This window comes from Calonectris borealis, chromosome 3 (assembly GCF_964195595.1).
Source record: "Calonectris borealis chromosome 3, bCalBor7.hap1.2, whole genome shotgun sequence".
NCBI lineage: Eukaryota > Metazoa > Chordata > Aves > Procellariiformes > Procellariidae > Calonectris > Calonectris borealis.
Genome location: NC_134314.1, coordinates 29,187,312 through 29,214,812, shown reverse-complemented (window position 1 = coordinate 29,214,812; position 27,501 = coordinate 29,187,312). Strand labels below are relative to the sequence as shown.

The following is a 27,501-nucleotide window of genomic DNA, read 5'->3' as shown; positions in this document are numbered from 1 at the left end:
GTTACAGTAAAGGGTTATATAAGGGTTGCTGCTTGAAAGAAATAATTTTATTCATGCAGCTGTGAAGCAAATGTCATTGTAATGCAAAGTTGCCATTTCCTTTGTATTTGTACAGAAATCACGAGACATTACTGAGACATTGTCAAAATGATTGCATTGCATAATCAGAAATAACTTAATTTTTTGTATAATCAGTACTCACAGTACATTTGGATAATACAATGTGCAGTCAAGCACATTTTCAGTGCTAAACAAGTAATAACAATAACAACTTACCGATATGAATGTGTGTGGTTCGGTTACCGTTTGTTTTGTTTCTTTTTTGTACATACTTTTTTAATACCTGCAGTGAAAGACCTTCCCCCCCCCAACAGGTCCCCTCCCCACCTCTCCTCCCAAATGCATTGCTAAGGTTTTGGGCGATGCAGAAAAGCATAGTCTGAGCTCAGCGGTAAGAATTACTCACTGTTTAACTTTTAACTAGACTCCCCCATGCTGAATCTCCGTGTGTTTGGGCAAGACATTTAAAGTAATGTCACTCTTCCTCTAATTCCTCATTTGTAAAACTAGAAGAAGATTACTTGTTTTCCCAGCAGGGGTTTTGAATAGACTAATTAGCTAAGGCTTACAAAGTGTTCAAAGAGTGGGATCATGACTAAATTTATGCTCTGCATGAAGCTACTTTTTTTTTTCCATTCAGCAGCTGAAACAAACTCAAAATGTCTGGGTTTCCTTTACTAGATTTGTCTTAAAACACATGGTTGATAACCGTGGACTTGCTTTTTTGCTTAAACTATTTTCTGAGCTGGCATTTGAATACAAAGGTCTGGAATAGTTTTACCAGTAACCTGGAATAAACTTCAAAATTGAATAATATTCCAAATTGTGATTTTTCTACTTTCTGAAATTAGATGCATTTATATGTGGGAGTTTGTGCTCGGTTGCTTCACTTACTTCAGCAGATTAGTAAATTTGCTAGTTCTGTGCTCTGGAAACCTGTGCGTGAACTTCCTTCATCCCAAAGTCACCACCATTTATCTGAGAAGGTAATCTGAGTATACGGAGCTATAGAACATATGCTTAACTTCCTTAACTTTCTGAATTCTTGGTACATATACTGATGTCCTTTCTGTATCTGACTTTTTCAGTGCCTCTCACCCAGCCAAAAGCAGTCTGGTGCCACCCCTTCTCATCCTCATGTAACTTTTACCCTAATTCTTTGTCCCCACAGAACTGTTCCCAGTTCTCTACTTCTTTTTCAGGATGTTTTGCAATTCATTGTGAGTCTTCTGAATCCATCCCACTGTATAAAATCAGCTGTCTCTTCATTTTTCACCATCCTGCAGAAATCAACACAGTTCAGTTTCACACCTTGTTTTACCTTCCACAACAAGGCTATATTCCTCCTTTACAATTCTTTCTGGCACGCTTCTGTAATGCAGAATTCCCCCCAAACTCTGAATAAGACCACACACAAATGGTACAGAACTCAGAACTGGTGTCTTGTTGTTGTTGTCCCTTAGATGTAACAACTTGTCTTTTTACTCTTATCCCTTCCAAAATGAGTATCTGAATTATCAAAAAATGACTAGCTTGGCATTTCTTTATTTTCCCCCATGCATCTTCTTGCTTCCAACTTATCTTTAGGGAGGACAGTTCTCAATCCCAGGAAGGTTTTCTTTTATTCTTTTTCATGAAGTAGATTCAACCAAATAGCAATGCTACTTCATACTTACAATATTTTTAAAGTATAATATAGAGCTCTCTGTAGTTTGTTAAGTATTGTACAGCACCATCGTACTCCTATATGAGCTGCCTGCTATGACTTTTCTATCTGGGCTTCTGACAAGTAGCAGGAGTTTTTTGTCTCATGGGTTCTTCTATGCTCCTTTTAAAAGAGCTTGTGGAGAAGTCTGATTGGGGCCACTCTTTCCTCAGAAGTTATTAAGATTTATGGATTTATGGATTTTTCACAGTAGGGTTGCAAAAATCACAGGGGTGTTTCAGAGCAGAGCCTACCTGAACACCATGTCATTCTCAGGAAGTTCATCTCTCTTTTGATTAGATGGCAGTACTAAACAAAAAAAGGACCTAAGTTACTTACCTGAGGCTGGGCAAGATGAATTCTTACACACTATTCACCACTGTAAGATCCACAACTTGAGTTAACTGCCTTGACTCCTTGTTCAATTTCTGATGTGAAGGTTCCTGAGAATTTGATCCCTTCCAAATCCAACCAAGGAACCTCCCAAGACAATAGCAAAGTCAGCTGAGAGGGATATATGTAAAATCCCACTATTTCCCATGACTTAGGGATGTTCCACGAATGAAAATTCATAGCACAGAACCCTCTCATGCAGCTAGACACTTAAACTCTGTTGTGATTTGATATGCTTGCCACCCAGTCTCTCAGAAGGATCAAAGTAGAGACACTTCAAAGCATTCCCTGCAGCAGCCTCTGAGCACATGGATATACTCTACCAAGGAATTATGAGATTCCTACAAATTTTTGATAGGATCAGTATTATGCAGCTACTGCTAGAGAATTTTGGAGATCACTGTTCTGGGCTGAGGAACATAAATTTGGGACATATGCCTGAAAATCTTCTTGTGGACGTAGCTCTTACAGGCTTCCTTGTGTGAGTGATAAAGAAATATCTTTAGCAGGCCCTTTAAACTAAAAGGGCAGTCACTTAAGGTACTGTACAATTTTCAAAAATGTAAAGCATCCTCACCTCTAATCACACTCAGTAAACATTTATGATACTTATGTCACTGAAGGTCTTGATATCTGCAGCTATGAATTTAAATCTAGGAGTCTAAACTAAGGTGACTGTCATTTTAACTTGATGATGCTTATGTTTTAAAACAGAAAGCATGAAATTGGATTAATTTATGAACAAAAAGTTTATATTCATTGCTCTCATTATACTTTAATAATTTTATGGTTTCCTTTCTGGCACTGTTGTCATCTGAGCAGGTACTTAGGGAAAACACGAATTTAATGATTCATCTTGTAAATCAATTAGGATAAAATATGCAACTAAAAATTTGGTAACTAAGAACCTTTCCTGCCCATATCTAATGTCATGCCCAAGTCCAAAAAGCACCTTCACTGGACAGGAATACTGTAAAGGAAAAGCCCTTTCTAAACCATTCACGTTCTCATTTCTTTCTCCTTTTCCCTGTTTTTTGGAGGATTCAGCATTCTCGATACAAGTGTTGTGCTGTGTTAGGCCACTTTAGAAAGATAACAGAGATAGTATGACTTTCTAGCAAGGCACATCCAATACCTTATAAGCTATATTAATTATATCTGACCTGCCTCTCAGTTGTTTCATCTGAATCCTTTTTCTCCCTTGCACTGATCAGAGCGCTCAAGGTTTTATTTATCAGATACTCTTTCTGTCTTAGTTCTTCCAAAGGCTGGGGGCTCCAGCAGACCAGTTCTGCCAGTTTCTGCTGCAGAAGGTTGAAGAGGCTCCTGCCTCTGCTTCCAAAGGTTGAAACTGCCATAGCGAGGATGGAGGAAAGTAAGAGTGTGCCTGTTGCCAGATGCTATAGTTCACAGCCTGGTGCATATACTGCCTTGTGTATCACCTGAAAATGATTTATGTTTTTATGCCAGGTCATGAACTGCAGTGTCTGAGAGGCCAGGACAGATCGACTTCTGTTGCTACTACCACCAAAAAAGCAGAAAACTTAGGTAGAGGGTGAAAGGAGAGGTTAAAGTCTATAACCTCCTAAACCACCACAATTAAATTAGAATAACACCATCTGCCAAAGGCCTTAGGTAAGAGTTAGGAAGGTGAGCCTGTATCTCGTCTCCTACACAAAGAGGGAAGACATAAGTGAACTCCACTCAGATTCCTGCTGCTATTCAGGAAAACCTTGCAAGACCGTTTGCTGCATGTGCTGCCATTGCAGTAAGGAGACATTATTTAAATGTGTTCTATCTTCACCAAAAATTTTCAAATGTGCACATTTTCTCTAATTACCACATTTTGTAGTGCAGATTCTACTCCAGTTTAACATTAAGTGCTCACTTGTAAACAACTGGTATTTGGTTTTAGGATAATTCCATCTTTAATTAAAATTGGAGAGTGTAACTGTTTGGTATAATTCCTTTTAATGTAAGACATCATTTAAGTTGTAAAATGCTGCCACAATGATTTAACTGACTATTTCACAAATAATTCCTTGCCAATCACTCAATATGAGAGCTTTGCAGTTGTGATGACAATTACTTTACTAAGTAATGCTCTACACAGATAGCACTTTATAAACAAATTCTTTATAGGGCTAACAACTAAAAAAGTACAGCAATGTTCCACTGCTTTTTTATTATCTTGTTTATTTTTTAATTTTGTGTTTGTCCTGAAGAGTATATTATCTAGGAATTTTTTTTAGAATAACAATAATAGTTTCTGCTAAACAAGTAAAAGTAAAAGTAAATACCTAATGATGAAATTTGGGGAGGAAAGAGGTATGGAGGGTTCAGACTTCAGGAATTCTGATAAATAGGTTGATTGAAGAGATGTTACCTTAGGAGACATAAATTCTCATACTTCATTATGAAATATAAGCATGCTCATTTCATGGAGAAACTCAAGTAACTACCATCCTAGTGTGAAATAAACCCTGTATTGATTAATCTACGGCAGTGACAATGCCAGATGAAGCCATGCTGGAATGTGTACAGGAAAATATTTGTGAATTTTGAAAAAGCACTTCTTAGCAATTGCTCTGCAGGTGAAGATAAGAGGTTTGTTCAGCTGTAAAGTCCAAGTTCCTTCCTCATTTGTAATAATAACTTTGGTATTGTAGGTCATTGGTCGTAATATTCATTATGCTCAGGGTGCTAAGGGTTTCTTACCCTATTTTTAATAGCCTAGTCGCATTTAAGTTTTCAAATGTAGGAAATCAAGTGCTCAGATAAGGTAGTGACTGATATACAGATGTAAGATACATAGGTCTGATTCTCCTCATTACAGTGTTTGACTTCACATAGCTTGTGATTACAGGCAAGATCTTTACTAACACTAATTAATGAAGCCTTACTAATGTGTTTATTTGTATCATCTGAGTGTATGCATTTGGTATCTGATAGAAAATATCACTGGCAACATACCAAAGAAAACTTTTTTTGGTTTCTAGGTCTTGGAGCACCTTAGCATTGATTAGGCATCTCAGAGGTAACAGGACACAGACTGTGCCAGTGTGGTAGAGTTTTTCTGCTGTGCCTCGACAGAGCACCTGGCAGGCAGGTTAGCGCATGCTGGGTGCTCCTACACTAGCACCAGGAGTGCTCTTTTGAAGCAGATTTCCCAATTGTCTCCATTTATCACTCTTCTTTTCACATCACTGAGTGGGCTCAAAGTACATGACTAGTTTGAAACTAAACCAGAAGATGCTGAATTTGTGAGAATTCAGTTCAGAGGCTCAAACTAGGGCCAGTCTGAAATGGAAAAAACTCTCTAGAAGGCACATAGTGTGAACATCATGTCCTCAGCAGCAGCTGTTTCACTCTGCAGATCATTCCTATTTGCATCCACTGTGTGCTAATATTGATGTAGCACCTGGGTCCTGATGCCTCCCCAGCTCTCCAGGCTAACAACCTTGCTACATGTGCCATGGTTCTGTCCCAAAAGATGCCGGAGTGTGCCATGGGCCTGCATGACCACTTTTATTTTGGGGTGATAGAGGCATCTGGTCTCTCCCTGAGCATGAGGCAGGTGTACACCCAGCCCTGGGAACTCAGAAGTGCTCCTGAGTCTTCCTGCACAGTACTCTGTTTTTCTTCCCCCAGAAACAGGAGTCATTGAAGACTTCTACTGCATATGGGCAGAAGATATACCAAATAAATTGCCCTCCTTTAATCTTCTATTTCAGTCATTCCTATACTTACTAGGGTATCAGAGATCCAGTTCCCTACTCTGTGTGACAGAATGAACTGTCAAAAGCATTTCCTGGATTTTCTGCAAAATTTTATCAATTCTTTTTCTGGAGAAATCACCTTAGCTGTCTCCCAGGTAGTATTCATTCCCTCAGAAGAGATTTGTGATTTTCATAAGAGCATGATTTTGAAAGTCCGTACGTTTTGAATTCAGCTGTGACAGCTACTGTGGGGATGATACTAAAGTTATTGCTGTTTTGTCAAATCAGTGTTTTAATTAGGCTATAATTCTTTAGAAAGTTCCATATTTAAACCTGTCACATTCTTTTAACTGACTGTATATCCTAAAACTTTTGTACTTCAGTTATTACGCTACAACACTGAAAAAAAATCCACATGTAGCACGAGAAAAGAGAGTGCTTTTAATTTATAGCGACTTGTTGCACTTCCTCTGTTACTCCTGAATTATAAATCATTTTCTATGACAGAATAAGTAAATCATGCAAAACTTTCCTATGTAGTATTTCAAATGGTAATTTCACTGTCTTTCACCGTTGGAACCATAGAATTGGAGAATCTAAGACAAAAGTCCTGTAATACTGATGTGCATGTAGTATTGAACATCTGTATAATTCCAGACACAGTATATCACTGCATGTTTCATGTTGTATTACAATACAGTAATAGAAGATTCATTTTTATTGAAAATAAGGGAAAAGTAAAACTCCTTCCACACTGTCACATTCCCACTCACCTCTCAGCAACACTGATAATAGTCTGTCTCCTCCCTGTGTGGCAGTTTCCCAGACTAGTTGTACTCTGATGCGGCTCCTTTCCTGTCTGAGGCAGATGTTCATGGCAAAAGTGGCTGAAGCCTTGTAAGAAATTATTTTCTCCGGTAGTCATTACTGCTCCTCTTGCTGACATTAATTAATCTGCAGGGAGAGCTGGCAGAGTGGAGTGCACGAGCACTCCTCATCTGCTCCAGTGCTAAGTCAGCTGGAGGGTTTCTGTGATTCTCCACTACCAGTTTAAGCCAGGGCAGCTCACAATACCAAAGTAGATTTGGAGTACCCATGCCGTCTAATTTGTTAGCCCCCTGAAGAGAAGGTACTGTCAAGCATAGGGACAGTAGTTTTTTAAAAGTTACAGCTAAGTTCAGAAAATAGACTATTAAATCACAAAGTTTTCCTAGCATTTCTAGTTTTTAAGCCATATATATTGCATATGCAGTAGATTTAGTAAAATAAGTGGTATTTAGGACAGTGTCAGTAAGCATAGTGGTTTTGAGACTGTTTTGGAAACATTTTTTTGTCTTCTGACAAGATTCCACATTTCAAATAAGAAAGGTACCGTTAGTGATTTGAAAGATAGTCACTTCAGCTATTCTTCTCACAAAATTGTAAAATGCATAGATATCAAGTCAAAAAATCCCATGTATGTTGCAGACTTTGCAGATAAGCAAAAAGAGAGGAGAAGAGTGAAAAAATAAGCGGATGCTCTCTTTAAAAAAAAAAAAAAGATAAAACCTGTTCTTGAATTTTTGTCTAAAATAACATATACTTGTCCAATTATGACACAAGAGAAGTGCAACTGTCTTTTCTGTGTGGATTTATGGGGTGAAATCCTGGCTTTGTCAATGTTAGTTGAACTTTAGTCATTAGCTTGTGTAGGGCAAACTTTGCAACCATTGCTTAGTACTTTGTCTCCACCCATCTTTTCATGAAGGGAGAAGTTTGGAAGCTTACTAGAAAGACAGTACAAATTGAATTATCCAAAGAAAATAATTCTAATTTTAAAGTTAAATGTCTGGTTTCTATTGGGTCTTCTGCTCATCACATCTATAACACTTTTCTCTTACGGCTCAGGCAGTTAATTACATCTCAGAACACCCCAGGGAGGTAGGTATTCCTGTCTCATTCTACCCGTGAGGAAGCCATACCACAAAATATTAAACAATTATCCAAGGTCACTGAGCAAACAAGGAGTAGAGCTAGTAATCACCGAATTTCACTTACGCTCCATCTCTAGTGCAGTGTGCTCTCTCCAAATGTATGCAGTATAATGACCTTGCAAAGAAGGTAGAAATTTTTTTCCTCATAGGAAAGAAAACTATTTTATTCTGAATTAAAAGCAGCTTCTATGTTTCTAATAGCACTGAAAGCTAAATGGCAAATCAAATTAAACCATTATCTTAATTGCTGTTAACTATCTAAACAGAATAGCTCTTTTTATCTCTTACTGGCCACCTGTCCCAAAATAATTGATCAGAGATAAATAAAATTGTGCCCAAAAATTGTGGGCAATATTCAGATGTTAAATAAGTTACCAGGAAGGAGAAGAGATCAGGTCTTTATTATTACATGGAATAAGCAATGAATATAAATGTAAAATTATTAGGAAATAACATATTCATATGCAAATCACATGCTGTTAATATGTATTTTTTAATTTTAAAGCATCTGTTAATATGATCTGCTTTTTAATTACTTGTATGGTTGCCCTCTTTGCATTTGTGAAAGAGTTTTATTCCATGCTGGAAAATTCCATGACAAGTTTGCAGAACGCTGACTGAAGAGTAGAAAAAAGTGCCCTGAATACGTGGTTTTCTTGAATTTTGTACTCGAATACGTTTAAGCATGTGGTGATAGCCACTGCTTGGGGTAGAATTTTAGGGTAGAGAGACTATGAATTTTTCTGTGCTTTCAATACTACATAGGTAAAATAGTAAGACAGGAACAACTTCATATGTATCTCTCTCTGTTATAAATGATACCACTTAGTGACCCCACATTCAAAGGGATTTCACTGGTTAAAAATATTATGACCTGTTTTTCATTCTGACTCTGCAGTAAGAAAAAAATCTAACTTAATCTGTTTTTAAACAGTAAATCAGAGCTACTGAGTCTACTAGCAATTGATCAAACAATAATCTTTAAAGATAGTCTCAGCTAATATATCAATAATATCTGTAGTAGAAACTGGAAGTATTTATATAACTCAGCGAACACAGCAACTAAGAATTGTAAAAAGCAGTGCAAAAATACTAACATATAATTTCAATCAATCATAAACCAAGGGCGCTGATTGCCTGTGATAACAACAATTAATTTATGTATCCTAAAGGTGAGCTTCAAATATCGATTCACAGGGACCATATAGCAAATTGAAAGAAGTATCCAGTGTAATTGAAAGACCTGTGCCCATGACTTCACATTTCTTAACAAAGTAGCTACCAAAAAATTTGCTACGACACTTGTTACCGCACCCAAAGCAATCCTCATGCCCAAGCACACTCAGATTCCTCAGCTATAAACTCTCTTATGTTTCCGTCATGCTGCCATAACTTATACTTTTAGTTTCTGAACACGAAGCATACAATATTTCTTCTTCGCTGAGAATGGCAACATCTGAGAGCTGTTGCAAGTTGGCAATAACACCAAATTCCTGGAAAAAATCGGACCCTCAGCCCTCAGTTATTAAGCTGCCTGGATTTCCTTTCAGTCACAGTCTTTGACACCTGGTAGCACTGGGGACAGTCAGAAGTGGAAAGGACAGGGGGTGAGAGGAGCCCGCCAGAGCAGAAGGACTGGACGGCAGGCTGGACATCACCGAGGGAGCGGGGAGGTCGGACTCCAGAGGGTTTCTTTGCGCGGGAGACAGAAAGAGGAAAAGGACTCAGCGTTCAAGCACGATGACCGCCCTGCACATCCTCTCAGCTCCTGGGCACACTGATTCACAGACTCGCTAGCAGTTCTCCCAATTACCTTTCTCTCTCAAGGCTACATACAGCTCTTACCTCTGGTCGCAGAGAAAGACCAGACTCCACTGTTCTCATATGTTCTGAAACACAATGAAGCTCAGCCTGGGAATCAAAAAGGCTGAAGGGCCTTTTGACCCTTCTGCTACCCAATGAGCTACCCAAATCTCTGTGTGACTACGGAGATAATCTATATGGCTTCAATCCTTTAAGACTATTCCTGAAGATAGAGCTTTCCATTCTCAGGAGCCCTCCTTGATGCTAAAACAAAAAAGGTTACCTTGGAGTACTGGAACTGAGATACGAAAGAGCAACTTTGCATATCAAGGAACCTTTAATTACTAGTATTCAGATATACTGTTCTTCATTAAAAATCCCTAATTAAAAAAACACTAATAAGCTGGGTTTTTTTTGGTGTGACTGCGTCTTGTAATTTATTGGCATCGTGTGATTCAGAGACTCTTTATAGTGTTGCTCCATATCATCTTGCTTTCTCCACCTTGCTTTCTCCACAATAAATATATAATCCTTTTACTGCTCTATGAGTGGTAGAGGCCAGTGTTTTCCCAGTTGAAGGCTGTAATCCCAAAATTTTCATCTATGTTTTGGCTACGGATTCACCTGTTAATGCAGTAGGGTGTATCATGCAATATCAACAAGATCTGTTAGCTGTCAACCATCCTCTCATATTTTGATGATGGTATTACCAAATAGATATAAATAAGTTGCGGCCATCATCCCTCCTTGTTAAAGTCTGAAATCAAGCAAATAGGTCCACCATATTACTGGAAAAAAGAGCATAAGAGACTTGTACCACAAATTACTTTTCTGTTCTTGTTCTGTATCAGAAGCTGGTACAGCCGCAGCAGCAATTTACTTTGGGAACACTGTTAGTCAAGGAAAAACAGCTTCTTCCAATGGGTAATATAAAGTCATTTTTTACTATATGAGTACTGCCAGAAAGACTGTACGTTTCACCTTTATATGAAGGTGTTTCAGGCCAGAGGTGGGGGAGGGGACTCGAAGGGAATAAGAAATTGATTTGGTTTTGTGTTGTACATTTAGTGAGTATTTTTACTACTTCAGTCATTTTCATTTATATAAATAAAGCTTCTCCTTTTTTATCTAAATCTTACTTCTCCCCAAGGCCTCTCCGCAAATGCAGTGACACTTCAGCAAAGGGTAATTGAAGCTGCAGCACATTTACAGCAAAATGCCATTTTTAAAGGGTGTAATGAAACGTACTGCAGAGGCAGGATTTTTAAATTCACTATATGGAAACTGATTCCCTGTAGGAATGAGAGACCTGAGGATTTAGGACTATATCATATTGGCTGCCACTTCTTCAACCCTCTAGGCAATAGCTTTCCACAGTAAACTTTGGTTTTGTGTGACAATAAAACCCCTGATATTCAACAAGAGAACATCCTGAGCAGCTCAAAGAAAAAGAAAATAAATGAAATGCACCAAAAAATTGCAACAGGAATGTTTCTTGTTCCATAGCAAGCTCAGCTGCCACCAAATCTTCTCCAGAGATGTCCACTTCTAATACGTGCTAGCCTGAGCCTCACTTTAGCTCTGCAGCTGATATTCCCCCTCCCCAAGCTTTCCCCTCACACCCCAAAGCAACAAGGTAATGAAATATATTTGCAGAGAAGACATTTTGCAGAGAAGAAATAGCTTGCAGAATTTTGTAGGCTTTTTATGGTTTATATTTTCATTTTTCTGTTTTCATAGAGCATTATCTTTTTACAAAGGCAATCTTTGATACCTGTTTTAGTCTAGAGTCAGCTAATTATTTTCTTACTGGCCACAAAAGTCAGCAGTGATTAGCAAAAACAAGATACCAACAATAAAATCATGCCCATTAAAAAACAACAGGCTCATTAACTAAAATGCTTCAGTTCAGTCAAACTTTTTTTCTGTTATCTCTGCTCACTCCTGGAGTCTTTGGAATATAGGTCATTTTTTGCAGTTGTAGATCTGTAGCAACATTAGATACTCCAATTAGTCAGGTAAAAAAATGACAGGTATTCTGATTTTCTAAGGATGCTATTGTGGTTTTTTCCTACTAAATGAAAGTGCATATATGATGAATTTCATTTATTCAGGGAGAATTTTTAAAGTCTTAAAAGCCTTTAAATGTTATAAAAATATAAAAATAGGCAGCAGCAACTTTCAAACTTCAAAGGTGAATGGCCAGAAGGAATAATTCTTTCTTAACATCAACAATATTTTTATTCTTTTTTAAAATGAAGTTTGGACTATAAGGAGGTCAGTAGATATATAATACTTCATTTACACTGGAAGAATAGCCAGTACATTACTAATGGCTGACTGTCTTAAACCAAAACTGAAAAGAAATCTGCATCACAAAATTTTAAACACTCTTTGACAACTCTGATGTGATTGGAAGGGCAAATTTACCCCTTGGTTTTGGGAAATATAGTTGATTTCGGTGAAAGAGTATCTGAGATGAGGAAGTTAGTGGGCCAGTAACACCTGTGCCCAGAGAAGCAGATGGAAGTCATCAGAACATAAGAGGACAGAAATAGGCATCCTCTCCAGGCTGCATTTGGGCCCATTCACAATTCAACATTATGCCAATATGTGATAATATTTTGTGTGCCTACACTGCTGGTCAGCCGATGAGCCTGGATCTGGTCTATGATTGAATGGCCCGACTGACCACTCACACTCAAAATTCACTTTAATAACTAATCTGACCCCAAGCAATGCCTACATAGTATAAATCGTGCTGCCCCTGTGGTAATTTTTGGGGAAAAAATCGGTGCTTCACCTTTGGCAATATCTCCAGTCACCAGTGTCTCCCTTGGTGACTGCCAGAGTAAAGCGTTTGCTGGAGTTTATATCATTCCATAAGTTCTCAGGTTTTGGTTACTGCTTCTCAAGTAAAACATGGTGTCTGACCCTGCGCACTGTTTCAAGTCAATGTGGTTTACTTTGCATTAAAAAATAGACTATTTGCACTAATGCAGTCACTGACTGTGTCTCAACTGAAAAGGCGTTTTGTGAATCCAGCTCTTAACTGTAACCAAAGATGTGAGTGCTCTCTTAGTTTCAGTGCAAGGTGAAACATTAATTTACCTTCAGTGTTGATTTGAACACACCCATTTTGCTTTGCCCTGAAATGGAGGCATGGTGTACCTTCTTCAACTAGGAAGCTCCCCAACTATTCTGCAAGAGCTTTTCCATACTAAACATCAGTATCTTTGTACTTTTCCACCCATGCAACCTTTAAAGAGAGTTCAGTTTCCCTCCCATGGCCAGGAGACCTCATTCTCCTTTGCCCCGGAGGACTTCCTGACTTGCCAGAGAAAGAAATTGTGACTTCAATTTCCCATGTGGGTGGACAGCATGTGGTCCTATCCATGTTGGGTAAGATTTCAATTTCGCAAAGTTTCTGCTAAGAGGATGGGGTTTTAAACTTATTTACTCACATACTTCCTGTGTTAGGGCTAAAAGTGTGGTATGATGACTGACAGCAAAATATATTGTACTATAAAGGTTTTGGAAATAGTTAACCAAAAATGTAACATCAGCACACTATTCCATACATGTAGCTAATATGTCACCATATTGCTCAAAAATTCATTTGGAATTTGGAGTCTAACACATGCATATAAAAAGAAAAATCCAAACAATTTTTTTTGTGCTTGTACTATGCAACAATATCACTATCACATATTTGGAATTCTATATTATTATCAACAGACACATTAATCAAAATGGAGAAGAGAAACAAAGGCCTTTGTAGGTATTAGTTTTACTGGGGAGTCTTGTCATTTTAAGCTCATCACAACCAAATTATATGAATAAACTATTTAAGGATAAACTAGTGAAGATTTAACTTTAGTAAGTTGTCTGTAGCAACCGAGCCCAAAGCAATCAAAATATGGAGCTTTTACTGAACTCTTGTTCTGCTCTAGAAGGTATATTTAAGAAGTCTGCTTGAGAGGAAAATGTTGCTGTCACTCTAAAAACTTGCTTTAATAAAAGAAAATCTTTGACATATCTTAATGGAGATTAAGATTTTTTCAGTTCCTTTTTATGTTTAAGGCCATCATTCCATTAATCAAGTAGCTGACTAAATTTAAGGCAATGTAGTTAGCCTTCATTGAAATGTATGAATAGTACAATTTTGATTTTTAATATTCTCATGTACTAGCCTATGTATTGTATTTTGCATAGAAAGCTCTATTCTCTTGTTTAGGTCATTCTGTTAAAAAAATTGAACAAAATTCTTCAATGCTTTAAGTGAATTGCAACAGACACACTACTTTCAAACAGTTAGGAATCCGTCACTGCTTTCTGGCAGTGAGCTGAAAGCCCAGTCTCTCCTTGCAATAGTGGGAATGGAATACAAGAAAAAAAGAAAAATTAGCTGAGGTTGGATTCACTCTACAGGTACACCAGGAATCAGATTGAACTCAAGAACATCTCTACTTGGCTTATTAGAAAATAAATGAGAAAGTTGCATGTAACATGGAAAATGTAGTAAAAATATGTTCTTCTTGGCTATGAACAACGAATATTTTTGCCCCTGCTCTCCATGGCTAATTGGCTAATATGATCCCACATTGGCTCACAGCTTATCCCCTAATACCTGGGAGTTCAGCAAGTTTCACATTTATCTTCCATATACATGAATTTTATTGACCATGCTGAGTCAGGAGTACTCATTTCAATACTTGGTGGCTGAGTGGGGTAGCAAAAGTCTAAAACAAGACCTGAGCAAGGAAAATATGTTTTGAAATGTTAATTTCTTCAGCAGGCCGTTGAAAATTTTTTTATGGATCAAGGCATTCTTAAAAAATAGATTCAACTGCATTTTTAAATTTATGGGGCAAGGACCTCAAATGTTTTAAATCTTCAGCAGTAGTTCAAGACTGGATAGTTCAGCTTCTTACTGTGTTACCTATTTATAAATGAAATAAAATAGCCCCACTTTAGACTTAGGAAAAAGAATCTATTTTAATAAACCAATGAATTAGTTTTGTTTTGATAGCAACAGCAAGTATACTGTTTCTTCATCGATTTGAATCTTCCTTTCCCGTTCCCACTGGCTTCAAGTCACCTTCCAATCTTTTAAACTCCTCTCTTTTCAATCTCTGTTTTTTATGGACCTTAAGAAGTGTTCTTTCTTTCCCTAGCATCAGAAGGCTTGACCCTTACTTTTATATTTTACAGACATTAATATTCTACGCATAGCTGTCATACAAACATGCTGATCACCAATGAAATAAAACAATACGAAAATAACTAACATTTGCCACACTAATTTCTGAATAGCTTCTATATTTTATTACAAAGACATAGACAGACTATCATATAACTTTGGGGGGTTTGTAGAGATTTTGAAACTTCTCATGAACATGTGTATGTCAGGTGTATTCTATGACGATTGTAAAAGGGGTAATGTTGCACTATGATGTGATACAAGATAGATGATATACTATCATTTCTGCACTTCCATTTTAATCACTGTGTGTATGATCAGTTGAACTCAGTGGAAGACAAAACCAGAAATCATTTGACGATCCAATAGCTGATTTAGGAGAGAGTTCAAGTTTGGGGTTCAACCGCTGGACCACAACTGTAGTAGCTTCCTGTTTGCTCCTTTGGAAGGCTTAACTTCCAGAAATACCTTGTCTATGGAGGGGAAAAAAACCCATGTATTTGTAGAAGCTTTGTAAAAATTGAACTAGCCTTACAGTTTTTAACTTATTCTTCCTGAGCATATTTCATTCACACAAACTTGAAAAAGTATTCTAAAGATAATGCAAAGTAAAAACTATTTGGCAAAACTCTTCTGCTTAATGGAGTAGCTTCTTTTCTACACATTATTTTTCTTCCATTATTTTCTTTCTTTTGGTCTCAAATGGAAGTAAAAAATCAAATGTATTTCTATTATCTTTTCATGATTCAACTCCTCATCTTATTAACATACCAACTGCATTAAATGTTATTCACATTGGTCCTTTAACTTAAGTGCTAGAAGCTTGAAACATCAAATAAATTCTGAGCTGGCAGACTAGTGCAGTGATTTATCCAGAGCTGACTGTACTGCCACCATAGCAGGTATTCATTCTCTGCTGAAAGTGAAGGAGTGAGATTTTTTTCATCCTGAGATAGACAGGTTGCCTGTGTAGAGAAGTAGAAGATTAGTTTTCCATACGTTTTTGTGGGAGGATAAAGAAATGGATCATAACACCATCCTCATTTTATTTTTCTAAATTTTTCAGCCAAAACCCTCGAGAATTTTGACAGCCATTAGCAGTGGCATCACTTTGTTCTTTCAAGTTTAGATATTTACAAACATGTTTTTCTCTTCTGTTTTTAGCACAAGAAGAATGGGCCACAACCCGTTCCAGCCTAAAGGCACCACCTCCAAGGTCAGCCAGAGGGGGTTACAGGGAACACCCCTATGGTAGATATTGAAGGTCCTCCTCATCTGTGACCTCTTCTCAAAGACAATTAATAGCCTGTGGTCTCCACATAAACAGCAACAAGACAAGTAATAGTCCATTTCTTTTCTATCCTAGGGATTACTGCTCATTATTATCCTATGTACTACTTGTATTTCCTATAACATTGGAGTGACATTGGCATTAGTATTATTTTATAACACGGACTTAAAAAACAGAGACAAAAAACCTTTGGCAAGCATTGTCTATAAACCATTCAAAGATGATGTTCTGTTGGTTGTATTCATTGCTGTGTGTAACTTAAAAAGCATGACACTGTTACAGATCTTGAGTCTCTCTACATACTAGCTAAGGCTTAGTTTTTGTTTAGGGTTGCTGAAAGACTGTAATGAGATTCTTTTTTTTCCTTTTTTTTTTTTGAACCAGACAATAATCAAGCTGTAGATAAGATGTTTTAACCTGTCTTTTTTAATATATGTTAGTTTAGATTAAGATGTTCGATATTAAGTTTGTAAATTTAATTTTAAATGCTGTTTTAATGGGGTTGAAAACAAGCAGCTACTGTATGTATGTAGCTAACTGAATTTGTTCAGTGTTTTAACCTGTATTTGTTAAAAAAAATCACATAAAGTTCCATGTGTAAGCTTCTCTAAATAGGAAACCATAATTTTGTCAAATATGTTTGCCATAATTTGTCAATAAAGCTGAAACCTTTTGTAACAAACTAAATTTGGAATTACTTGTTTTCTAGCTTTAAATGCCTGCTTTATTTCTTTTTCAAGAGATGCCTAAAATGTTTTTTATATAAAAATTACAAAAATGAACCCAAGCCTGTTTTAAGATTTTTTGTGTAAGACTTTAAAAGTTGTATTAATAACTTCTGGTTGTTAAATAATTTAAAAGTTAACAAACTAAACTGTTACATGAATCATGGTTAGTATCCACTAATGTATAACATGTTAATGGAAAAAAATGCTTTAGAACAATAAATGGATTTTAAACTATCCTCTAAGCTTGATCTTGCTAAACACAAACTCTGATTGACTTGTTTGTATTAGCATGTCTCTCGTGAGAATGTAATGGAGTTTAAAGAGGTAAGATTACCACTTACCACTGTTAGACTGTCTAAATGCTAGTTCTTCAACCTTTGAGTTTCCCCGCACATTAAATATCCCATTCAACATGTAAGCATTGCATAGATTCACCTATTTGTTTTCACTCAGAAGAGTGCGTTGACTGCATTTTTCGTAGTATATAACAATTTGTCTTGATAAACAAATCATCAGTGTCACTGCCCAGTTGTTGGTACTCAACTTCAAAAACTTTATTTGTAATTTTCAGTGCTAAATATCACCGCCCTTGAAGGCAGTTTAGAGGGCTGATATTTCTTTTGAGACTATCAGACTTGATGGCTGATGATTATTAAGGAAATATGTCGCAGGACTCAAAGGATGACTAAACGTTAAACAGGTAACACTAATAGTAACTCTGTAATTTTGAGTATGCAACAGTAATGTTAAATATTCTCAGTTATTAAGTTACTGATAGTTAAAAAAGTAAACCTACCAAAAGATAACAAATAGGTATATAGGCTATTAAAACAACTAATTAACATTAACTAGTGACAACAAAATTATTGTACAATATATAACCCTCAAGGTAATAAACAGAACTAAAATTAACAATAATAGTAATGCAACTCTTGCTAACAACAAATATATAACCTAAATTCTGATGAAAAAAAGAAAAAAAAAGAACAGAAGACTTGATGGTAGGGATGCCAAAACTGTTAATCCTTTAAATACAGTCTTTTTGTTTACAGTGGCTTTTTGTCAATGTGATTGGTTTACTTTTTTGATGAGAATAAAGTACAGGCCTATTGCTGTTCAGTTTGTGAACAAAATCTTTTGCAGCTGGAGTTGCATGCTAACTCTTTTTGAATAGTTTATGAAGCGTATGTTTTGTCGTTTGAAGTGTTAAAGTGAATTTAGTAGGCTACATGATGGTTACATTGAGTTTATTCTGTCTCACTATTTCAGGGACTCGCAGGCACTGGACAGCTAAGCAGCAGATCTGCTGAGAAGTGATCAGGTAAGCTCTGCCGCATCTCAGGGGTTTTTCCTATTTCCTATTTTATCGGTGCATTTGTTTTCAATAACACACACAAACGTTTCAGCTAGAGTTTTAAAATAAATAATTCCTTCCAGCAATGTTTCTTTGCATAGCAGCATAGTGATTATGGTATAATGGCAATCAAAACATTCGCTTTTATATGGTATGATACCCTTCATTTAAATAAAAGAAGTCTTGTCATCTAGCCTTTTAATGGTAAATATTAAGATGGTATACTTTATAACGGCTCCTGCTAAAAACATAAAAGCATACCTACATTTTGGAAACAAACTAGTCACATGACATAGAAAAATACAATACTGGCTTACCTTTGCTTCTCAAAATATTTATTATTTCTTCCTATGACAAAAGTATCTATAAAGAGACAGAAAGTTTGTTATTTATTCTTTTGCTCAGTAGGGTTTTTTTTTTTATGCTTTAGAACGGCAGAGACATTAATGGTATTACCATGCAATGGCATGGATCAAGCCATAACTTTCTATATTTCTCTGTTAAATACATTTAAACATAAAGGTGTATGTTGGATAAATGGCTTACATAGACTTCAGATTATATGAGATTTTTGATTGAAAACAAATGTCATTGCTCAAAACATAAAAAAAAATTCAGCTCAGATACGACTTCATCCACTCACTCTGAAGTGTCAACCTAATCACCATACAAAAAGTACAAATTCTCTTCCTCTCTCATGATTGTTAAACTAGATAAGAGTTAATAAACAAAACTGATGATGTTGCGTACCAAATACACAATCCCAGACACATTTATTACTCTGGCATCTTTTCCCATGATTGTGGTCTGGCTGATTTAATGTTTTCCAGCTATCAGTGCATTCAACAGTTACCTGCAAACCACAGGTTGTGTTGTATAACAAGATATAAAGGGCTTAATTTTCCTCTCCAAAGGGTTGCCTCAAACCTTTATGGTTTGATTTATGTGCTACAACCACTCTACAGGCCAAAGTGATATAACACAGCATTAAGATTTGTCTGCGTATTACAGTCACGTCAGTGTGAGTGTACTACTATAGTAAAAAGCTTCCATCTACCCACCCTGCATATAGTTATACAAATGTGCTTCAGTCAGTACCTGTTATACCTATACAGATAAGAAAAACACACACCACTGCTATAAATACAGTTCTGTACTGGTATAACTGTGATTATAGATTATTACACATTATAGATTTTACTATATAAGTATTTCAGGAAATGCTTATATGCCTTACTGAAATGATTAATGACACAAAACTGTGAGCAGGTCACACTTGATGTAAGTGGGATCCAGGGCAAAGTACATAAAATTAGTTTCTCACTTGTGCATCAGATTTTTATGTGAGGGTGACTAGTGTGAACTCCTTGAGGATGGACTCCCATAAATACAGCTTTATAGCAGACCAGTGTCCTTTAATATTATTGTGTCACAGTCCACTTTACAGCCATTGTTTGTGTAGATTAAAAAAAATGCAGAATATGTCAGTAAAACGGTGCATTGTGAAATAGTCTTATACAAGAATTATTTAGAAAAAGTAGGTTAGTAAGTCAGTGCAAGCAACTGTTTACGCAAACATTTGTTCCATTGATTTTCAGGAAATTAGTATGAAAAATTACCCATGACTGCATGTGCTGTTCTGTGCTAACTACAAAGTATATTTCACGTTAGTTTCTGAAGAAGTCTTACAGTTAATCAACTATGTCTTAATAAAAAAATCCACCTTCCTAATTTGTGGAAGAGTAAAAGAGAGTCTGGTTATTCTAGTTAACAGTCATCTTTAGGTCTTCCATGACAAGCTGTGATGAATTCCAGATATCCACCAGTCAGGTCAGCCATAATTCTGAGGTCCTGAAAACTTACATGCATTATCAGAAAACACAGATCTTCACTTGTGCTACAGATAATTCCAAGACACTTGTCACCAACCAAACATTTTCTTTGGATGAATTCACATACCAAGTAGTTTTGTTTGTCCTAGGAAGAAAAACTAGTATAAAATATCAAAACAATGAGTAAAAAAACACGGGAAAAGAGAACCAGAGTTGAAAAATCAAAATTTCTGTTAAAAGATTTCTAAGATTTTTTTTGTCCAGGTTGACCTCAACTATAGAACAGTTTGATCTTTAAAAGAAAGTAGTGCATTATAATTTTCAGTACTTAAAACAGGAAAATATATTATTTTACAGAATTGCGCTAAAATATTCTTAATTGTGTCTCTGCTGCATCAAGCTAAATATTCTTGTCATTGTCTTCTTTTTAAAATGGAGCTGTGTACTTTGAAAAATTCTCTGTTTTCATGCGATAGTAGGTAATATATGCACTCCTGGGTGAAAACCCTTATTACCCTAAATAGGTACACTATCGCATTATAAATGCACATTCCAAAAAGTATTTTTATGAATAGAATCAATGAGCCAGTTTCAAAACTGATGATTTCTGGAGATGGGTTATGCAACATTTGACAGTCCGCGTTGTTGAAATGGTGATCAGATAGTGGAGCGCATGGCACAGTGATAGAATCTGTAGCTTCCTATGTCATACTGACACAGCTTCACTTGCTGGAAATTTAGTCTGGGAGGAGGGAGCAATTTTCAAGTCCAGCTAGAAACAGAGTAGGAAGAAGGCGTCAAGGGCTGAGGGCATAGTCACCTGCTGGAGCAGAACCCACAGAGCTGCACCACCAGGGACAAGCTCCTGGAAAACTAAGAGATGAGGAAAAATTGCACTACTGGACTGTTTTGTCTAGCAGACTTGTTACATATATTCAAGAGCCATTCTAACTCAAAAAATTAGATATTCCTAGAGTAGCAACCTTTATCAGGAAATGAAGTAGCACCATGTAACTATTTTCTTTCCTTTTCTAGCTTCTCTTACTGTTTAAACAGGAAGATCTTAAATCTTCATATGAATAAATGAAGATCCTTAGGAAGTACAGTATACCTGACCTCACCTCAAAGGATATTGGCAATGTTTTTCTAGCTCAATGAGGTCCTCAACCTCCATTCAGAATAATGGAGCTATAGCCATAAAGCTAGGAGATATTCCTTACTGCACGTGCCCCATTCAGTCTATAACCCAGCAATAATTACTTCGTTGTACTTGAACATGTGCTGACTTCTAAACCAAGTAACACTGATGTTAGTGAAAGTGAGTGAGTACATGTAAAACAGATCACTGTGTCTATGGTAGCTCTGAAGGAAAGGGTGTGCAGACCTGGTCACTAAGCACAGCAGGCTGGAAGAGTCTATGTCTCCAGACAGCTAGGCAGCTAGGGAGCTGCCAGACCGCAGCCAGGACTGAGGTACTGAGCTGAGTATCTGGAATTTAGTAAAGCAACCAAATTACTGTTAGAATCAGGATAATGAACATATTGAGTGCATCAGTTAAAAGGCTTAACATTTTATCATGATAATATGGATTTATGGTAGTCCTCATGAAATATCATCCAGGATTATTATCTGAAGGTTAAAACCAAGAACAACTAAGTGAGTGATGTATTGTGTTCAAATATAAACCAATAAATATATTTGTGTTCAAATATAAACCAATTTAGTCTACATTAGTGATGTATTTCCTTCATGTTTCACAGTAGGAGTGTTGTTTTGTGTACTGTCTTTCTAAGAAATCCAAAGTTTTGCAAGAGTCAAATAAAGCAGTTACAAAATTATAAATGATGGTGAAGGAGAGTCATAGAATAAGCTAAACATCAGAGAGAAAAAGTCTTTGTTAACATCTGAAAGAATAATATGATTCATTAAGAAAGGGAAGTCCTAGAAAGTTTTCCATAAACTTGCAGAAGCAAGTTAAGTCAAGATTGTATAAAAATTAAATAGGGACAGCACTGGACATCAGTGTTCTCCATACAACCTACTTAAAGACACTCCATACCCTGTAAAGTTTACTGGCACATTTCCTTTCTTTTATGGAAAAATATTATCTACAATGAAAAGATAACTGAGAAACTCTACCTGAACTTCCTAAGCAGCTACATATCTTGACAGAAAAATTGTTTTCCTGTAATAATGTGAAACAAATACCAAATCTAAACAAAATTATAATCTCCCTACAGAATCTATTTACTAACAACTTTCTAGCAAAGATATTAAAGAAAATAGTATTTTTTTTCTGTAAGTATTACCTGAATCTTTTTATAATGCTCCAGTAAATGGCTCAAGATTGCAAGATGAAGTAGTTTGGGAAAAATATTCATACAGTCAGAATCATAGAATAGGTTATAAATTCATCCTACGTGACAATGAACCCACTTATCCCTATATCAGAACATACATATTTTTAGGGTTCAGGAGGGCAGAGTTTATTTGTGGATGCATTTTATCAAGGTAGGAATAAAAAAAAAATTAATTTTACTAAGAGATTACAAAGTTTTTATCAAAAAAAAGCAACTGTTTTAGCTTACAAAAAATTGAAAAGGCTGGCTGTAATTAAAGATATAAAAAAATGAGGATCATTTTTGTTCCTATTTCAAGTCGTCCTCTGTTGTCAACAGATTAACCAAAGTACAAAAAGAGCCGTAATTAATAAGTAAAACCACAGGAAAAACTGAAAAATATTTGAATGCTAATCAGAAAAACAAGTCTAATGTCTTCTGAAGTTTTTTGTCCTCCATTAAAAACTTAGATGCACTCTGTGACCTCCATCAGTTATTAGAACCCAAGAGTTATCAAAAAAAGTATCACGTTATCCATTTTACTGTATTGGTCTATGGAGACAGAAAAGGCACACAGGTAACTTTCTTAGATCAATTACGGCTTCAAAGATGATCACCATCTTCCACTCTGTTGTTAGCTAATTACATTTTTCTAGTCATTATTATTGTTCATTGGGACCTGACTGAAACCTTTGAAATCACTAAGCCTTTCCTTTTTCTTCAATTGGTTTTGTTTCTGGTCCTGTAGGTTAGATGCTAACATTCATTTGGAGACATTAAAGAAAGTTATTCCCTCTGAAAGATTTGCTGATCTACGTAGTTATTAGACAAATTATGAGCTTTGCTCATGAATATGCTGATATCTTTTAGTGAAGACATGCTGTATACAGTATTTATTTTCTGAAACAGTGGAATCTAAAGACAAACGGTGGCTCCCAGTGTGAGTACAGGAAAGATTTTCTGTCCTTTCATGATCTCTGGTTGACTAAGTAATTTATATTATAGCTCAGCAGAACATTTTAAAACTGTTGAAATACATCTCTAAATCATGCATATCTGGAACAAAGTTTTCATTCTCAAACAGAAGCAATCTCTGTCAACTTAAGCATAAGAAATGCAGATTTCTAAACTTCTACTAAAAACATGTCACTGTTTTAAAGGTTTGTTTTCCTTATATAAATCCTAATAAAGGGCTGTGTTTAGTACTCATTGAAAGCCACAAATGCCTCTTTTCCTGAGATAATTGAATTAACTTTGAAATCTAGGATGCTTTACCAGAGAATAGGAAGATTTATTGAGAAAGCAATTTCAGGGTTTCATATTTCAAATCTGTAAATCAGAAGGAAGGTTTCTTGGAGGAAGATCACACCCATGCTGTAATCATATAGGTCATCATTCACATAGTAAAAGGAAAAAAAAATGAAAGAAAAGCCTGTGTACTTGATTTTGTAAATCCTGTGTATGCCCAAAGAATTTTTAAGATGCTGTATAGAAACGGTCAGAAATTTCTGATATCTTTTAGCAACATTTGGGTATACAAGTAGGATAGTGGAAATGCTTGAGTGCTCTGATAAGAATAGAATTCTGAAAACAATGTTTCGTGTTTCTTCGTGTTGCTGCTGTACCCTATTGATTTAATTGAAGTATACTTTCTTATTATATAGTGTTATTATAAAGTGTGAGAGTAGCTGCTTATATCATGTCTGGCACTGTTCTTGCCATGCTGGATGCATTAGCTGATGACGGATGGCTTACTCACAGGAAAACAGTGAATACCTTTGTTATATGCCCTTGCGTTACAGGACCTTCACACTGTGTTACCACTAACAAGTCAGAGGTGCAAACTGCTGAGCTGCTCATTCATGACTTCTTAGCATTCTGGGTGGGTTTTTTTACTTTACTTGTGCACAATAAACAGAACAAAATGTGCAGATATTTTGTATCATGATTTACTATATTCACTTATGACTCCGTATTCATTGCTCAGCTAACTACTCATTGTATTTCTTCTTGAACTTTATAACAATCCTGTACAACCACTGGCAAAATTCAGTGGAGAAGCTGCCCATGCAGCTTCTTCTTTCTTTTTCCTTTTTTTTTTTTTCCTTTTTTTCCTCTTCTTCCCAGAAGAACATAATTGTTCATATACCTACTTTAGCTGACAAGATAATTAAGGACACTCTCGTTCAAATGAAATGCTGCTAATCTCTGATAATATAGGACTTCAGCTTAGTATTCCCATAGTATTTAAAATTGATAGGGTTCTTTTTCTTATTCTGTATGGTATTTTGAGCATTATATACTTTTAAAATATCTCTATTAGAATCCATGATGTAGAGATACAGGAATGCTCTATTATGTTGGATTCCAGTTAAGTAAAGTAGCTTTTTGATGGAGAATTCAATCTTGCAGATCTTAGTCAGGTTTCATTCACTAAAAATCCATGCTGACATCAAGGAATGAAAAGGGAATATGAAATTCAAAATTTGATCTGCAGTCATTTTTATAATTTAATTAAATTCAAACAGAACATGAATCTGTTAAGGACTGGATTGTGTCATTCCAGCCAATGTCCTGCTTACTGGGCAGTGTGAAATAACCTTGACCCAGGAAGAGTACTTCAGTTACAGAACCAACATCAAGATTCTACTTTTTATAACATTAAAACTAATTTTCCCATATGCAAGAAAAATACTTAGTTGAAGGTACTTGCTTGGGACTGTCACTCACTCCAACTCTCAACTTGGCAACCAAGTTCATCCATTTATAGTAGTCACCACTTTTTATTTTCATGGAGTGAGAATGAACAGATAACTTTCTGAAGGAGGCACAATACTTTTCTTTACATAGTCTTTAATGACGGTATTACTGAACTGGTTTGCAAATCTGAGGCAAAAATAGCCCAGTAGACTGTGAAGGCCAGTGGGATACGTGCTTCAGGGAATCTAGTGCTCATCTGAAAGAAAGGAAGACAGCTATCTGTTATTGTAACACCAAGAAATCTGCATAGCTCTTATAAAGCTTGAATAGCACCTACAGAACTTAAAAAAAATTGCTGCATAGGATTCAAAATGCTTACTGAAGGAAGCACGTATTTTAATCTCCGCCTTGTAATGGAGAATTAGAAAAACAGTGAGGCTGGAAGATTTGGCTAAGGTCACTCAGCAGGTCAAAGAGATGTAATAAAGCGTAATTAACAAAGCAGCAGGTGAGGGTAAGAAGTTGCATCAGGAAATGAAACACAGGATGTATTCGGAGCTGTGATTTGTTTTGAGAACTGAACTCTCTCGTCCACAGTGCAGATATACTATTGCCACTTGAAGCCTGCTGAGCTTTACTAGGCAGCTGGATGAAGTAGCTAGCAGAATGTGTGCATGTAGTGAGCATATATACATATGCAAAATTTACATTGAAGAAGCCTGTTATTATTATCTTTTTCCATTTGCTTTATAGCTGCAGTTTTCTATATCTGCATCACCTGTTGCCATGGTAAGTTTCTCATGCTGTACGTCTTTGATGAACAAGAAATAATGTCTCTAACCACTGATAAGGGCTTGAGACTCCTGATAATACTCAATGCCTTCCCCATAGCACTGAGCACAATAGGATTGGACCCTAAAAACCTACATATTGTTAAACATAGCGCTGACAATTCTAGAAATAACAGAAGTTCTATTTTAGATCATTTTAGGGATAATTTTAAACTCATAGTTGTTTTTTTTTTCCTACTTTGGAGTCTACTTAGCTAGATTAATGGAAATAAGACACCTGGCTTTGTAATAAATAGTCAACCAAAAATAATCCTAAGAATATATTTAAGGATCTAGAAAACAGTTTTGATTTTTTAATATAAAATCATTTTTATACCAGGTGCTTCATCTGGACTTATTTGGATGACTCATTCTCATTCACAGCTCTCACAGATACAATACAGAACTCCAAAATAAACTATATAACTTTAATCTGTCATGCCTCCATTTGTCGCATTTATTTTGTAAATGTACTATTGGCAGGGCTGGTAATACTATCTACCATTAAGATCACCAGTACTTTCTATAAATGCAACTGTGTCCACTTCAAATTAAACTTTCCATGATGGGTATCTGCTCAATCCAAGGATTTTGGCCAAAATGCCAAAAAAATACAGAAAAATACAAGATTTTGTTCATTTACAAAATAATGAGTCCCTCTTTTATCAGCAAATGTCTATGAAATTATATTGTAGAATATGTGTTGCACTACACTTTAGTGCTGGTTTTTCATGCATGATTGTATAAGAACTGCCTGCCTTTGTCAGACTATGAATCTATCCTGACCAGTATCTTTTTTCTATCAGATCCAGAAATGGATGCTTGGGGTGCATGGTGGAGGAGTCAGGAGAAATATGTAGAACAAGTAGAAGCTCTAGCTGTATTAGCAAATTAAACAACTCCAGAATGATCCTATCTCAGACTTGTCTTCCCAGTGCCCATATTTTTAACTCTACTGTCTTGCCTAATGTGCAAATAGACAGCTGTGGTAATGTGTAAGGGCTGTGTGCCCAAACAGGCTCTTACCCGCAGAGCCACCAGCTGGGGTGGTGCTGGGGTCTGTCCAGTGATTTGAGCTACAAGAAGAGTGAAGGGAGTTTCATGACCAAACAGCTGAGTTTGACTAAAACAGAGGAATGGATAATATTCTCCTTCAGCATCTCTACCAACAGAGTTTTGTGTGAGGGCAGGCAAATTGCTCAAAGTAAAAGCCCGCTGATGCTGTATTTCTCGTTGTCTTGAGGTCTTACAGAAAATCCCAGGATCTGATTTTCATCAGGATTGCAAGTGGCGTCATCAGGAGTTGTGCCTGACTATGCGAAGTGCTGTTTAAGGTTAGGTATTTAAAAAATCAAGCCTTGGGTTTCACAGGTTATGTAACAGTGATGAATGGTTTATTTTAACTCAGAAACATAATAATAAAAATTAGTCATACTTATGAGGTATTCACATACCATAGCAACAGGTAGCACAGAAAGCCAACCGTGAAATCCATAATTTTGTCAAGAAAAATTAAGGATTTGAATAGAGTTAAGCAAATTAATAAAGGAATAACACATTGAATAATGAGG

The 27,501-nt window shown here is 36.2% G+C and overlaps 1 protein-coding gene across 2 annotated transcripts in view; it reads left to right on the top strand.

Moving 5' to 3' along the window:
* Positions 1 to 18,196, top strand: part of KHDRBS2 (KH RNA binding domain containing, signal transduction associated 2) — a 373,561-nt gene extending 355,365 nt beyond the window's left edge. Inside the window, exons 9-10 of one of the 2 annotated variants that reach the window (XR_012672902.1) lie at positions 16,021 to 16,194; positions 18,145 to 18,196. Coding sequence is in view for 1 of the 2 variants with exons in the window: in XM_075145263.1 (XP_075001364.1) it covers positions 16,021 to 16,118 (98 nt within the window). In the remaining variant the exon portion in view is untranslated. Of the gene's footprint in view, positions 1 to 16,020; positions 17,110 to 18,144 lie in introns of those variants that run through there. The other variant, XM_075145263.1, reaches the window with a different exon arrangement.
* Positions 18,197 to 27,501: the final 9,305 nt, after the last annotated feature.